Source organism: Oncorhynchus kisutch, linkage group LG22, assembly GCF_002021735.2.
Source record: "Oncorhynchus kisutch isolate 150728-3 linkage group LG22, Okis_V2, whole genome shotgun sequence".
NCBI classification, from domain to species: Eukaryota; Metazoa; Chordata; class Actinopteri; order Salmoniformes; family Salmonidae; genus Oncorhynchus; species Oncorhynchus kisutch.
Window position 1 is genome coordinate 2,255,299 of NC_034195.2, and position 16,794 is coordinate 2,272,092.

The 16,794-nt window shown below is 41.9% G+C and overlaps 1 protein-coding gene across 1 annotated transcript in view; it reads right to left on the reverse strand.

Annotated features, from left to right (window-relative positions):
* The window catches only part of LOC109867642 (metabotropic glutamate receptor 8), a 216,355-nt gene that overhangs the window by 47,917 nt on the left and 151,644 nt on the right, over positions 1-16,794 (reverse strand). The window contains exons 4-6 of the mRNA XM_020456892.2: positions 8,597-8,732; positions 7,150-7,304; positions 6,829-6,966 (exon numbers count right to left, since the gene is read on the reverse strand). Coding sequence (XP_020312481.1) covers positions 6,829-6,966; positions 7,150-7,304; positions 8,597-8,732 — 429 coding nt within the window. The remainder of the gene's footprint in view (positions 1-6,828; positions 6,967-7,149; positions 7,305-8,596; positions 8,733-16,794) is intronic.

Here is a 16,794-nt window from a genome sequence, read left to right on the forward strand (position 1 = left end):
ACACAAGAGTGCAAAGATGTGGCATCAATGGGCAGGACAAAATGTCTGCCAAGAGTAAGCTTTCATGTGACTCCAAACTCTTTCAGGGAATTTGTTCAGTATTTTGTATCTTTGCATGCTTGAAGGGGGCTCCCGGGTGGCACAGCGGTCTTAAGGCACTGCATCTCAGTGCTAGAGGCGTCATTACAGACCCTGGTTCAATACCAGGCTGTATCACAACTGGCCGTGATTGGGAGTCCCATAGGGCGGTGCACAATTAACCCAGTGTCATCTGGGTTTGGATGGGGTAGGCTGTCAATTGTAAATAAGAATTTGTTCTTAACTGACTTGCCTCGTTAAATAAAATTTAAAAAAAGGGGGAAGAGAACAGCAACCTTTTTCGAAAGAGGATACAGATTGGCTACTTTGCTCGGCTGAGGTAAAGTGCATCAAAGCAGAAATCTGTAATCAAATATTTCTAATTAAGTCCAATTGACATCAGCCTGCTTTCTTTGTCTCAGTGCAGTCTGCATTGATTCTGATCCACATTGTTGGTTGAAGCTGCAATCGTACCAATCTTGCTCCGGTTTAGTTTTCTATTCTTACTGCCATTGTTCAAGGTTAGAATACATCAGAAACACATCAGAAAGTCATAACTGGAGGCATGAAGTGATTGTGCCGTAAACATTGAAAGCTCAGGGCATCTGTGGACAAGTCTGTCTGTTGTATAATAGGAAAGCGAAATTGAAATATGTGAGCTGTGACCTAAAACAAGCTGTGGCCTAAAACAAGCTGTTGCCTAAAACAAGCTGTGGACAAAAACAAGCTGTGGCCTAAAACAAGCTGTGGCCTAAAACAAGCTGTGGCCTAAAACAAGCTGTGGCCTAAAACAAGCTGTGGACAAAAACAAGCTGTGGCCTAAAACAAGCTGTGGCCTAAAACAAGCTGTGGACAAAAACAAGCTGTGGCCTAAAACAAGCTGTGGCCTAAAACAAGCTGTGGCTTAAAACAAGCTGTGGCCTAAAACAAGCTGTGGCTTAAAACAAGCTGTGGCCTAAAACAAGCTGTGGCCTAAAACAAGCTGTGGCCTAAAACAAGGGAAAATACTCCATCGCGTTGCTGAGTTACTGTCTGTAACCCCTGATGAGCAAAAATGTTTTTATTTAAAAAAAAGAACAATACTGAGATATATTGCATGCATACAATATGCATATATACCACTAACCACTAACCACTATTAGCTCAATAACTACGAAGTTCAAAACCACTGGAACAGTGGTAAACTTGCCTGGTAGAGGTCACATGCGTAACTTGTCAGATGTTCTGGAGGCAAAGAAGGGCCACAGTTGGAGAATTACAGAAATTGGTTGAATCTTTGGGTCACCAAGTCTCTTAATCTACAATTACTGTTGACGCCACTTGCATGCCAATAGGCTCTTTGGAAAGGTTGTGAGAAGAAAAACTTTAATGACAGTAACTAATGTAAACGCCTGGAGCTAACGGCATTAGTACTTGGACTGGAACCAGGTGCTATGCTCATATGAGAAAAAAATCACATCAAAATCCACAAATTGTTAATTGCCCAAAAATCAGCATTTTGCAATGACCATCTCAGTCCCTGTAATTGAACCCCATTGAAAACCTGTGGTTTTGATTGAAGAGGGCAGTCCATAAGTGCAGACCGAAGGATGTAGAGAGGAATGGTCTAAGAGACTTCCCAATGTGTTCTCCAATCTCATAAAACGATTGAAGAGGGCAGTCCATAAGTGCAGACCGAAGGATGTAGAGAGGAATGGTCTAAGAGACTTCCCAATGTGTTCTCCAATCTCATAAAACGTTACAGAAAAGGTTCAGTGTCCTTGCAAGGGGAGGGTGCACAAAGCAACAATTATTTAGACACATCTTTCTGAGAAAAACATTATATTACTTGTTATAAAAAACATAATTAAATTTTTTTTTGGAGCTTAGCTCAGTATTTGTATGATTTATTTTATATAGTCTTTTTTTTGCTCATCTTTAACAATTTTGGATGTGACTGTAGTAGGTATACCAGTATCTATACCAATATTTAATTGAAACACTAGTTATTTTTTTCTTCAATTGTTCATTTTGACTAAGTGCCTATGTGCTTAGTTCTAATGAAATCACATGACTATACTGGGGAAAGTATGATGACATTAACAGTAGAGACAAAGAGGAAGGGGAAAAACTATCTGCAGTCATTGCATGGATTTCCTTGCTTGCCTGAGATGATAAGATACAACTCTGTTGTTCTGCCCCTGAACAAGGCAGTTAACCCACTGTTCCTAGGCCATCATTGAAAATAATATATTTTTCTTAACTGCCTAGTTAAACACAGCTAAAAAATTAAAATAAATGTAGAGATGGGAAATGAGGTGCTGTACAGATTGTGAACAGCTCATCACCAGAGACGAATGCTGACAATATCACAAGCAGCACACGGACAGCATGATGGAATGTAGACACCGTTCCCTCTGACCTTAGGCCATTGTGTCAATAAAGATATTTAATTATCCTGATTAATTACCATCAATGATCAAGGCCCTTCAAGACCATCCCCACAAAGCCATAGAGCATGTTCAAATTTTTCCCTCAAGTGACTCTCTCTCTGTCTCCCCCCCCTCTCTCGCTACCCCCCCCCCCCCCCCCCCCTCTCTCACTCTCTCTTTCAGACTAATACATGAAAATCAATAGGACTTTATTTACTGTGATTTATGGACCAAAATGCCCACATAGCCTGAAGACAAAGAATGTAACAAAACACTAGAAAGAATAAGGAACACAATACGGTAAGGGTTCATTGGAAATCATTATCACGGTATACAATTCACTACCATTTTGCCTGAGGATGAAGATGAGGATGAGATTGATGCTGGCCTCGGAGTTCTGTCAAGAAATAACAAAAAATGACAGTTTGTAATATGAAGTGACAGCTATTTAATTGCGTGAAAACCTCCATTTAATATATGACGTGTCAAAACCAGAGAGCATTTGCACCATAGAGCTGACGTATATCCCTTTCGATATTAAGTTCCTTTTGATTCCCTCTCCTCCGCTACTAAAGATAAGTGCTCACATAGTATTCAATGTTATCATCACCGCAAGATACTGAAAAACTGAGCAACAGAGAACTAAATGAGGAGTTTGCGACGCAGAGCAATTATAATTTAACAGAGCACTTAACACGCCTGACCTACTTGACACACAGACACACTTTCAGAGAACAAAACAATTTATTTTAGTTGCTGAAGTGACCCACTAGTTCTGCATTATATCACATTGCAGTGGATCGTGTACCACTGCTTGGTGAATAAGTGTCTGTTGATCCTATGACTCTTTCCGTTTCCCAGTGGAGAACAGCTTTTGTACCATGACTTCTATGGCTTCAGTTCAGTATTTGTTGCTTTACTATACACCAGTGATGTTGAGTGTGTGTTTGTGACTGAATCTGCCTTGGGGCTGGAAGTGGGTGGCGGCCAGGCGGGTTGCCCAACTTAATAGTGAAGGAATAGTGAGGAAACACTGCAGGGTAAGAACTACATAAGAAGCAAGTGGATACATCTGTGATTGTATAATGGCACTTTGCACTGCAGTATGACCAAACCTTAGCCTCACATAGGATGTAATGAGAGAAGAGAGCATAGCTGTGACGCAACGCTAAATCAAACATCATTGACATTTCACAGGATACAGTATCTGATGTTAATGTCTGAGAGCACTTACTGTATGCCAACAAAGGTGCATCCATTTCACGGTTTCCTGTTTACTCCGTCTATGTGATGACACACAAGTCTGTGCACACATTTGCTTACATAGACAGATACACATACACACACATACTGTAAGTACACACGCAAATGTTCATATACAGTACCAGTCAAAAGTTTGGACACACCTACTCAATCCAGGGCTTTTCTTTCTTTTTACAATTTTCTACATTGTAGAATAATAGTGAAGACATCAAAACTATGAAATAACACATATGGAATCATGTAGTAACCAAAAAAGTGTTAAACAAATCTGTCACACCCTGATCTGTTTCACCTGTCCTTGTGATTGTCTTCACCCCCCTCCAGGTGTCACCCATCTTCCCCATTACCCCCAATGTATTTATACCTGTGTTCTCTGTTTGTCTGTTGCCAGTTCGTCCTGTCTTGCCAAGTCAACCAGCATTTTTCCAAGCTCCTGTTTTTTCTAGTCTCTCTTTTCTAGTCCTCCCGGTTGTGACCTTTTGCCTGCCCTGACACCTAGCCCGCCTGCCTGACCATTCTGCCTAGGCCTGACCTCGAGCCTGCCTGACCATTCTGCCTAGGCCTGACCTCGAGCCTGCCTGACCATTCTGCCTAGGCCTGACCTCGAGCCTGCCTGACCATTCTGCCTAGGCCTGACCCCGAGCCTGCCTGACTATTCTGCCTAGGCCTGACCTCGAGCCTGCCTGACCATTATGCCTAGGCCTCACCTCGAGCCTGTACTGTTCGGACTCTGACCTGGTTATGAACTCCTGCCTGTCTTCGACCTGCCTCTTGCCTGCCCCTCGTTGTTCAATAAATATCAGAGACTCGAACCATCTGCCTCCTGTGTCTGCATCTGGGTCTCGCCTTGTGTCTTTATAAAATCAAAATATATTTACAATTTGAGATTCTGCAAAATAGCCACCCTTTGCCTTGATGGCAGCTTTGCAGACTCTTGGCATATTTTGACTGGTACTGTATGTCTGCACCAAACACCTGGTTCTAAACACAAAATGCATTCTTCAGCATGTCAGCATTTTTCCTTTTCTTTATAGGTTTAAGAGAGGGATATTGTGTGATATTGCAATGGCCACAAACAAAAAAATAAGCACACACACGTGCACACACACACACGCACAAACACACATATGGACAATGATCAGAGGTGGTGCTGATTCAGCCGTTTGTCCTGTTGCATGATTACTCTGCAGACAGCGACAGCTCCAGATAAAAGATGCCCATGCAGCTCCTCTCCTCACGGCACTAAAACTCAATCTCGAGTTGCTAATAAAATTTACTCAAGCTGCTCCCCTCGCTCCCACACCAGGGAAAGAATAGAGTGAAAAAGCCCGGAGTGCTTTTGACAGGGGCAAACAGATTTCAAACCGTCTACCTTGCTCAGGCAAAATTACATGAGCTTTATAATGGAGAGAGATACGAACATGGGGGTATTTTTGGAAAGCTGAGATTGGTGTTTCTTTTTTCTTCTCCCCTCGGTCCTGTTGCTGCCTGGCTACTCTCACCGTGCGTTTACCAAATCCTGTTTGGTGTGTCTGCCATGTCTCCAAAGGATTTGTCCCAAAGTGCCTGTGTTCCAGAAAAACTCCTCAAAATCATCAAGGATTACATTTTTTTTCGCCCACACAGTGGGGACATTGTCGTCAGCACAATGCAACTCTCAGTAGACAAGCGCTGTATATGCTAAGCTTAGTGATGTGGAATTCATTTTGGAACACCCTCGGGCTGATCTGGCTGTCTCCCTCAGTCGGCTTAAGTGCAAGACCTTTTTATAATTTTCTGCACACAATAGTTAGTATGTGCCACTTGCTTTCGCTGGATCATGGCGCATCCGCTTTGTTAATGACAGAATCCACTGCCTTTTTTGTCGCGCTGTCGTGATTTGATGCCTTCCCTACTGACTTTAAAAAAAAGATAATAATCAGGCGATCTGGCTGTGTTGTTAACAGACGTATCTATCAGCACTGCAGCGTTGTGTGCATCCTATTGCAGATAAGGAGAGTGGGGGGGGGGGGGGGGGCGAGTGAGAGCACGGCGACAACAGCTCCATAATTATTCTCATTATTTCAAGTCACCGTGTCAGAACAATAAGTGTCGTCTGGGATATGGGCAACGGACAGCCGTCTGCCTCTGCATATCCCCAGTCACGAAAAAAAGCTCAAACACATTAATACATCCTGCATTTCTTTGTTATTATAGAAAGATAATGTTATTATAGAAAGATAATGTTATTATAGAAAGATAATGTTATTATAGAAAGATAATGTTATTATAGAAAGATAATGTTATTATAGAAAGATAATGTTATTATAGAAAGATAATGTTATTATAGAAAGATAATGTTATTATAGAAAGATAATGAATTCAAACACAATGTAAAGTTTCCCTGCACACACACACACACACTCAAAGAAACACATTTACACAGAATGTGTGGATCCGATGCCTTTGTCTCCAGAGGTCTTCAACACAAACACATGCATCCACATCTTCAGACATACAGCATGTCTCTGCAAAATGGCTGCTTGTGCCTGGGAGAGTTACTGTACATTCGCAGAGTGCTACATACGGATGTTTCCCATTTCAAGCTAGAGCAAACCCTTTCCACTACATATTCCCAGAGATATTGAAAGTGAAATTCCAGTGGAATGAAATTCCAGTGCTATAACTGGAGTTATAAGTTATAATGATGGCTGGAACAGAGCTTATGGAATGGCATCAAACACATGGGAACCATGATAGCATTCCACCTATTCCGCTCTGGCCATTACCATGAGCCCGTCCTTCCCAAGTAAGGTACCACCAGCCTCCTGTGCCATCCATCCATCACCTCTTGGCTACCAAAAGCATGGCATTGATTGGCTGGGGTGTGAGATGGTCCAGACTATCATGGTTACGGTCTGTATAGCATTGGGATGAATATACACCCCAGCAACAGACTATTGTCTCTCTGTTGTTCACTGTCTAATCTCTGCAGTGCACTGTTTAAACAGTCAGGTTTGCACTGAGGGAACGCACAGACCTTCCTCGTCCCCAGATAATGCTCTTCCCTCAGTGCTTAAGAAAGAACATGCTGTACCTGTGCATTTCTTGGGGCTCCCAGGTCGCTTGCCATGCATCCCTAACTTGCACGCAAAGTTTTCTTCCCAAAATTCCGCGAACCACACGTTCCTTCTGTTGTTGGAGAGGGAGCGACTCCGGAAGTAACGGTCGAAGGCTAAGATAAGGATGAAAATTGAGGAGAACAATAAAAACAGAGACAAAATACACTTATTTCAGCCTGAAGCCACATCCTATAACACAAAAGTGTTGTACATCTCACAGTGCTTAAAACACATGCATTATTTCCCATTGTTTGCTGAGTAGGGTCAATAAGGCTCAGTGTCTCCTGTTCTCTCACCGTCCACGGAGGCTCTCTTGGGGAGGATGGTGATGGCCCCCTCTGCCACTCTCTCCTGCTGGACCACAGGGGAGATCTTGGACCCCCAGCTGTCCGAGCCAACCCAAAGGAAGTGACCAGTCTCGTTGTTGCGTTTGGCAGCGTCCAGGATACGCCTGTGAGAAGAAGACAAAGTTGCTACATTCCGAATCACTGAATTTAAATTAACTTAATTCCGATTCACTTCTTGTATATGTTCGACCCCAACCGCAACATCATCCAACAGCATACCACCCTGCATCCCACCACTGGCTTGCCACTGATGCTAAGTAGGGTCGGTGATTGGGGATATGTCCCTGTGTAGGGTACCGTCTTTTTGATGAGAATTAAAGGGGTGTCCTGACTCTCTGTGGTCACTAAAAGATCCCATGCCACTTAGCGTAAGAGTAGGGGTGTTAACCCTTTTGTCCTGGCTAAATTCCCAATCTGGCCCTCATACCGTACCATCATGGCCACCTAATCGTCCCCAGCTTCCAATTGGCTCATTCATCCCCCCCTCCTCTCCTCTATAACTATTCCCCAGGTCATTGCTGTAAATGAAAATGTGGTATAAAATAATGATGGTTAAATTAAATAATTCAAGAAATTAAATAATGGTTATATAATGGTTAAATTAAAAAAATAAAATGTAAAAAATTATAAAGAGAGAGGGAAAGATATTCAACTGTCATTGTCCAAACTGAGATACGTATCCAATATCTCCAATGATTCAGCTAAGCTTTGCTAACCTGATGGCTTCCATATAGCTATTTAAAGAAATTGGTAAATGTGGAAGGAAACCATATTACAGTTTTGATTCCTGCAAAGCCACCTTCACCAGACGTTCTCAACTCCTCCTCAGTTCAACCTCAGGGAGATCCGGTCTAATATAACAATTTTAGGAAAGATCTGTGGCTCTACCCAGTCCTCTGGAGTTTGGGAAACTGAGTTTACTTATTACCCTCAGGTGCTGAGCTTTCGGTTGAGGAGCATTCGAAATATAGTTTTTTTCTCCCTCTTTCGAGTTGCAGGTGTTCAGTTGAGACAGCTTTCATTCGAGTTCTAGTATTCAAATGTGCAGATGATCATTGCCGCTTAATTCAATCTTATTCAGATCAAGGCGAGATAACCAGAGTTCTTTATGTGCTGAAAGGAACTGCAATACAATGCACTCCACCGCATAGACAGGCCGTCTTACCTATAGTGTCCCGGAGTTAATCGGAACATTGTTATCTCAATCCACAGTGAAGGGTTTGTGGATTAATTGATGGAGGATAAACACTGTTTTTAACTCGATGGCGACTAGAGTGCACTGACTGAAGGAGTGCGTGTGTGTGTGTGTGTGTGTGTGTGTGTGTGTGTGTGTGTGTGTGTGTGTGTGTGTGTGTGTGTGTGTGTGTGTGTGTGCGTGTGAGACAGAGACACACACCTAATGTCGTCCTCATTGGCAAACATGATGACGGCTCGGGCGTTGGAGGTCTCAAGCAATCGCAGAATAAGCTTGTCAAACTCCCCCGGCTTGGGCTCCCTGGGGATCTTCAGAGACTGGGCAATGCACACACCACCTGTGGGGAGAGGAGGAGGGAGGGAATTAGAGAGAAGAGAGATGGACAAAGGGAAGGGATGAAGGAGAGAAGGAAGTGGAATCGTGGACGGGGAGGGATAAAAGAGAGAGCAGTAGAGGTATGGAGGGGGGGGTGAGAGAAGGGGTTGGCGGCATAGAGAGGGAAAGATGGTGAGAAAGAGAGAGGGGGAAGATAGAGGGTTGGAAAGAAAGAGAAGTGGAGGGGTTGCAAGAGAGGTAGTGAGGAGGGCGATGTGAGGGAAGAGTGTGAAAGAGAGGAATGGAGGGGTGGAGATACGTAGGAGCAAGAGAGATAGGAGTGAAGATGGGAATGTGTTGAGGAGAGCAAGACACAGAGCCAAAAAGAGTGGATGAGAGAGAGAGGTGAGGTAGATAAGAGAAGAAGGTGGGAATGAGAGAGCAAGTAGAGGGGGAGAGGAAATGAAAGAGAAAGTGAAGATGAGGACGTACAAGATGAAGGAGAGATGAGGGATGGATTTGAGGAGGAGAGAGGACAGAGTGGATAAGAAGAAAATGGAGAGGAGAGAAAATAGACAGGGAAAGACAGTGAAGGGTCATGGCAGAAAGAACAGGTATAGAGAGAGGTGGAGGAAGGGAGGGAGACAGTGGGAGAGAAACAGACCATCACTATCTGATTCATTCATGTGGACAGTAGCAGAATACAGATGAGGGAGCCAGAGAAATCCTTCCTTCCATCCATCCACTCTTGAGTGTAAGAACTGCATTACATTTCAGATTATATCAAATTGTATCACTTGGTTTTAGGTGTTTAAAAAACATTAGGTGGCGCCTGACAGACTGTATTATCGACTTATGTGCTTAGCTTGATTTGTTTGCACTCAAAAACCTCTGCCAGATGTGACGAATCCATCACAGGGAATATAAATAAACAACACTTGATAAGGCGCGTCGGTGCATCAACAGGAGAAGTCCTCCCTCTTAAATTGGGTCCATAATAACCTTCCATAATTTTGAGACTTCTCTATTATATCATTAGGTTCTCTGCTCTGACTTAAGCGATGATCTCCCCTTGGAATCCAATCTCTCGTTACGGTCCGTCTGCAACAGTTCCATCTCTTTGTGTCTCTTCCAGCTCCATCAGGGGAGCCATCTCGCCACATTACTGTCCCAAACACAACTAGTTATTAACCCTAAATTGATACCTTTTTAAGGGTAATGGCCAATCTGTTTCCCCTGGTGTTTCCAACCTCCAAATTATTATGCTTAGCTGTTGTCATCTATATCATTGTTGGGTGTAATTAAGGGAGTTTGGGGGATTTTCGTGTGCGTCACTTCTCTGAGGGGCGCCATGATGGGATGTTGTCTGAAGGAAATCGCTGATAAAACTTCAAAATGAATGCGACATAATCTAGTAAACACTTCTGAAAGTTTAGTTAAATGTATGACTAAGTGTTGTCTCGGAGGGTACAGTAAACAAGGTTTAGAGCTAGCTGTTTCGTGACTTGCTGTGACCTTCCACCCTCAGCCACCTGCCAGGACGCCATGCAGAGGGAACATTGTACACACATTAATCTATCGCTATCGCCTAGAAGGCTTGTTTTTCTTTGGAGGCCAAGAAGGAGCTGGTACGATGTACTGGCGGTTTTAGATTTTAGTGATGTTATATATATGCAGGCCTCAGCCACTACCCTGAGAGCACTTGATTCAGTGTATCATGCAGCCCTCAGGTTCATTACAAATCAAACACGTCTAACACATCCTTGTGATCTCTACAGCGCTGTTGGCTGGTCGTCATTGACCTTGCGTAGGCGTTAACACTGGTATACAGTGATTTATAAGGTCATATTGGGTAAAATGCAATTTTATCTCTGTTCTTTTTTTATTCAGGTTGGTAAATAAATATCAATTATGGTCCCATTCTCATTTGCTTCTAACAATACCAAAAATTAGAACAGGTCATGGTAGAAATAGTTTTAGTTACTTAGCTCCGTGGTCCTGGAATTCTCTCGTGAACATTTTAAAACCTGATGATCTAGTTTGGTTGGTGGAGTTTAAACACTTGATCGATGTACATATCATAGAAGACTGTAATTGTCTTTGGGACAGCTGTTTTTAGTCAAGACTTTCAAGTTTTTAACGTAATGTGTAATTGTTGCACTGCATGCGTGTTTATTGTTTTGTTTAACGTTGTGTTGGTGTATGTAAGTTGTTTTGTCTGAAACGCTGTTTCCCCCTGCTGCTATTGGACCAGGTCTCTCTTGGAAAAGAGATGTTATCTCAATGAGATAAAACCTGGATCAATTAAGGTCAAATAAAAAAAGACAAAAAATGGCTGTCAGAAAAATCACCAGCCTTTTACACCGTGGATTTATGAAACCTCTCACCAAATCTCTTCTGCCATGTTGCCATTTCCACCATATAGCCTTTCAAGTTGAAATACCATAGGACTCCCCAGTTAGAGTGCTCAGAGTAGATCTCCATCAAATCCATTTCATGTGCTGTGTACCTGTTCATGAAATGGCCTTTTAGCTTCCATATTTCCATTTTTATTTGTAACCTCTATTCAATCTTCCTGTTTATGTCAATGTCTTCAATATCTATCTTGCAGGGTGGGAGTAGCATCTGTGTGTGAACACCCACTAAATCAAAAATCAATTCCAATTCCCAATTTGATTAATTGTTATCTAATGAATGGACAGATTCCACATGTCATAGTAATTAAACCACTACATGATCGTGCCTCGCTCAGCGCTGCAAACTGGGGAAAGGTCTTTTGCCTGATTAATATAAAATATTGATTACAATTTGTATGAAATAATTGGTCATTCATTACTTACATCACCTATTACAGCATTGTGAAAAGCACACGGCGAGGTGGTTGCCTCTAATGATGGCATGTAAATGTAGGAGTGTACGTACCGGCTCTGTGTTAAGGAGAGTCTGATTCTCACAGTGTAAATGTAGGAGTGTACGTACCGTCTCTGTGTTAAGGAGAGTCTGATTCTCACAGTGTAAATGTAGGAGTGTACGTACCGGCTCTGTGTTAAGGAGAGTCTGATTCTCACAGTGTAAATGTAGGAGTGTACGTACCGGCTCTGTGTTAAGGAGAGTCTGATTCTCACAGTGTAAATGTAGGAGTGTACGTACCGGCTCTGTGTTAAGGAGAGTCTGATTCTCACAGTGTAAATGTAGGAGTGTACGTACCGGCTCTGTGTTAAGGAGAGTCTGATTCTCACAGTGTAAATGTAGGAGTGTACGTACCGGCTCTGTGTTAAGGAGAGTCTGATTCTCACAGTGTAAATGTAGGAGTGTACGTACCGGCTCTGTGTTAAGGAGAGTCTGATTCTCACAGTGTAAATGTAGGAGTGTACGTACCGGCTCTGTGTTAAGGAGAGTCTGATTCTCACAGTGTAATGTGTTCCTTTTGTAAGCTACCTATCCTCATGAAATATTAACGAAGGCTACCGAGCTCGGCTAGTAGCAGTGGCTATCAGGGGATATCGCAGTACTCAGGCACTGCAGGAATCAGAACTCATTGCAGCCAATTGGGACTTGATGTGGAATATCACATTATAGGGGGGAGGTGACAATATCAAGCCAGGCAGGGATTTCATGTGTTAATATCCCGTGTTCTGCTAACAAGTCTGTTCTGTATGGAATACGGCACGCCATACCCATGTTACAGTGTTGTATAATTTTGATAGAGGTTGGAAAATCAAGCGATTTGCACACTATTGTTGCTCATTAGGGGTAAAGGGGTTTGCAGCACTACAGGGAACATTATTATTCTGGTGGTATGAAATTAACATTCCTTCATGTAACAATACTATTTATATGTTGCTTGAAGATATTTCCTCAAGAAACAACACTGGTGTGTTGTTTTTCACTGGGATCAAATTAACTCAGGCATTATTATATGTTAAAATGAAAAGGTGTTGTGCTGATACTGCTAATAACACCACTACAAATAAATATCATCAGAAAACCTCCAGTTTTCACTTTGTCAAGTGATAATAAAACCATGTAACCTATTGACATTATAGTAGTTACACGATGTACAGCTGAAGTCAGAAGTTTACATACACTTTGGTTGGAGTCATTAAAACTAATTTTTCAACCACTCAACAAATGTCTTGTTAACAAACTAAAGTTTTGGCAAGTCTGTTAGGATATCTACTTTGTGCATGACACAAGTAATTTTTCCAACTATGGTTTACAGACAGATTATTTCACTTATAATTCACTGTATCACAATTCCAGTGGGTCAGAATTTTACATACACTAAGTTGACTGTGCTTGGAAAATTCCTGAAAATAATGTCATTGCTTTAGAAGCTTCAGATAGGCTAATTGACATAATTTGAGTCATTTGGAGGTGTACCTGTGGATGTATTTCAAGGCCTACCTTCAAACTCAGTGCTTCTTTGCTTGACATCATGGGGAAATCAAAAGAATTCAGCTAAGACCACAAGTCTTGTTCATCCTTTTGAGCAATTTCCAAATGCCTGAAGGTACCACGTTCATCTGTACAAACAATAGTACGCAAGTATAAACACCATGGGTCCACGCAGCCGTTATACCGCTCAGGAAGGAGACACGTTCTGTCTCCTAGAGATGAACATTTGGTGCGAAGAGTAAAAATCAATCCCAGAACAACAGCAAAAGACCTTGTGAAGATGCTGGAGGAAACAGGTATAAAGGTTTCTATATCCACAGTAAAACGTGTCCTATATCAACATAACCTGAAAGGCCACTCAGCAAGGAAGAAGCCACTGCTCCAAAACCGCCATAAAAAAAGCCAGACTATGATTTGCAACTGCACATGGGGACAAAGATTGTACTTTTGGAGAAATGTCCTCTGGTCTGATGAAACAAAAATATAATTGTTTGGCTATAATGGCCATCGTTATGTTTGGAGGAAAAAGGGGGAGGCTTTCAAGCTGAAGAATGGCTAAGGACAAAAAATGGCTTAAGGACAACAAAGTCAAGGTATTGGAGTGGCCATCACAAAGCCCTGACCTCAATCCTATAAAAAAAATGTGGGCAGAACTGAAAAAGTGTGTGCGAGCAAGGAGGCCTACAAACCTGACTCAGTACCACCAGCTCTGTCAGGAGGAATGGGCCAAAATTCACCCAACTTTTTGTGGGGAGCTTGTGGAAGGCTACCTGAAACATTTGACCCACTTTAAACAATTTAAAGGCAATGCTACCAAATACTATTTCTGTACAGCACTTTGAGATATCAGCTGATGTACGAAGGGCTATATAAATAAATTTGATTTGATGATTTGATTTTATACTAATTGAGTGTATGTAAACTTCTGACCCACTGGGAATGTGATGAAAGAAATAAAAGCTGAAATAAATCACTCTCTACTATTATTCGGAAATTTCCCGTTCTTAAAATAAAGTGGTGATCCTAACTGACCTAAGACAGGGCCTTTTTACTTGGATTAAATGTCAGGAATTGTGAAAAACTGAGTTTAAATGTATTTGGCTAAGGTGTATGTAAACTTCCGACTTCAACTGTAGTTACAGATAGGTTGGTGCAATAGCAGTGTACGTAGTTATGTATTCTCTGTACACCACAGGAGGTTGGTGGCACCTTAATAGGGGAGGACGGGCTCGTGGTAATGTCTGGAGCCGAATCAGTAGAATGGTATCAAATACAACATGGTTTTCATGTGTTTGATGACATTTCATTCGCTCCGTTCCTGCCATTATTATGAGCCGTGCTCCCCTCAGCAGCCACCTGTGCTGTAAACCTTTACACTTGCATCACAGTATATCAGACTTTTTTCTGCAAAGAAAAACACAAAGCAACATGGGTACTTCACCAACCTCTGCACAATTGGCACTTCGTCTTCATTCTTTACAGAAAGAGCATTTTACAACCCAGTAGCGTACTGCTAAGTCTTGCTCCTTTTCTCTTAACCCACATAAGAGGTCCATGTTTGCCTCTAAAACAAGTTTACCATTATCATATCACTACTTCCAGTACTGCCCCTGGGATAATCACAGGCCTTTGAAGTTTTTCTGTGAGTTTTTTCCTCGGACAAGGAAGTTACAGTACGGCAGTTGTCACCAACTGATCATTTGTGATGGACTGGTCGATCTCCAAGACATTTCTAGTCGATCACCAAACATTTCTGTAAAAACCCAATGATCAAGCCTTGTGTTCCTATTTTTTATTTGTCTCGCATTGTTGGAGGTAGGTGCACCTGATTCAGCTGGTTCTTCCTACTTCTACTCACCTTACAACCACCACTGCAGCTGTAATGATTGAGTAGGAAAGTGTATCGATAGACTTGCATTGTTATTATTAGAAGCTTGGGTCTTTTTTTAATGTCAAAGAATATTTACCGTTCTCTGTTCATAGGAGTAACAATCATTTGAGGTAGAAATAATGATGTGCAACTCAAGTTTCGCCATCAGTTGGAAGACGGTGTCCCTTTTTGGTCAGTGTCAGTGGAGTTAAGGGAGAGCGGTGCGACTGACCATCAGATGCAAGCACCACCAGCACAGTAATATTAAAAGCACATTATTTAAATGTATGGTCACTCAACTGTGCCTCACAAGTAATACAACAACTGATCTATTACCAGTGTTGAAATATATATCTTTTTAAATGATCAAAACAAAAATGCATTGGCAGGGCAATTCAAGCAAAGCTAATATGATATAATATAATATATATATAATTTGGTCTATAGCACAACTCTCATTAATGCAGTACTGTTTCTAATAGGTTAATGTTGCATAGGCATATGTTTTTTAAGTGGTTTAGGAAAAAAATCTCAGCGGTAGATCTCGGCTTGCATTTTGACTCAAAGTGATCTTGACTCACAAAAGGTTGATGACCACTGCAGTACAGCATCACAAGCTCTATGAGAGCGACTGTTCACATTTAATTTCCACAGAAAGACTTGTCTGGCACGGAAAAGCTGGCACATTGACTGTAGTGGCGTCAGCCATTGAAAGACTCACAAAGAATTGCTGCACTTGTGTTTGTGGTAGGTATTCAAATCTATTTATTGTGCAAATAACTTTTTGTCCAATTGATTTTCTACAGGCCAGATGGGTATGAAGCTAGCTGAAAGCAAATAAACCCTTCTTGCTCATGAGTATGTGATGAGACAATAGCCCTCTGTGGCCTGAGTTTTGCTGAGGTGGGCTATAAGAGGCCTCTTGAAAAACATAGCCTGCAGATATAGGGGAACTTTTACGTCTGGCGTTTCTCTCTTTTTAAGAGGATGGTTACATCAGCCCCAAGAATATGCCATTTAAAGCGCTCTCTGTGCAGACTGCGTGGTGAGAGATGCAGAATGCTGCAGTGATATCGAACCCCTCGAAACTCCTTCAGCCCAAACATTCTCAGATGTCGTGTCTGAGAGCGAGATGGCCCTCTAAACCCACTCTCTCAAACCCTGCCACAAGGCTGCCAGCACAGGCATTACATTATGTAAAATGAAAAACTTCTAGCCTCCACAGATTTACATGTAGTGGAAACCTGGAAATATCCACAAAGTCTATGCTCTTGGGTACCAAAACAACTTTGAAATTGAAAGTCATTGTTCGCATTGCAACAAAAGGGTATCAAATGCTTTTATGGCACTAATGCTAAGATGATAAATGGCCAGACTATTAACTTATCTCTTGGTATCAAAAAGAATGTGACTATGACAATGTTAGTGGTGTGGTTATAGCCTCTTTACCTATTTTATCCCAGTCTGTCATTTGCTTGTTTTGGGATTTCTCTTATTGGCACGTGTACCGTATTCTTCATAATATGACAGATTAAAATGTTGACATTTCATACCGTACGCTATATCCTACTCTGCTTCTGTGACTTCATTTGCATACAAATTACATTGCTTTACCTTGTGAGGCGCACAGATTTATACAATCCGGGAATGCGTGCCAAAAAGGGGGGGTGGTCACATTGCCGAGATACTTTCAATTCAAAACCTCAATTCCGGAGCACTTATCAGGTGCTATGGAATACAGAGAGGGAATACAGAAAGCGTTGCATAAACACTCAGGCTTGACAAGGTCAGTGATGAGTCAGTAAAAGCAGGTTTG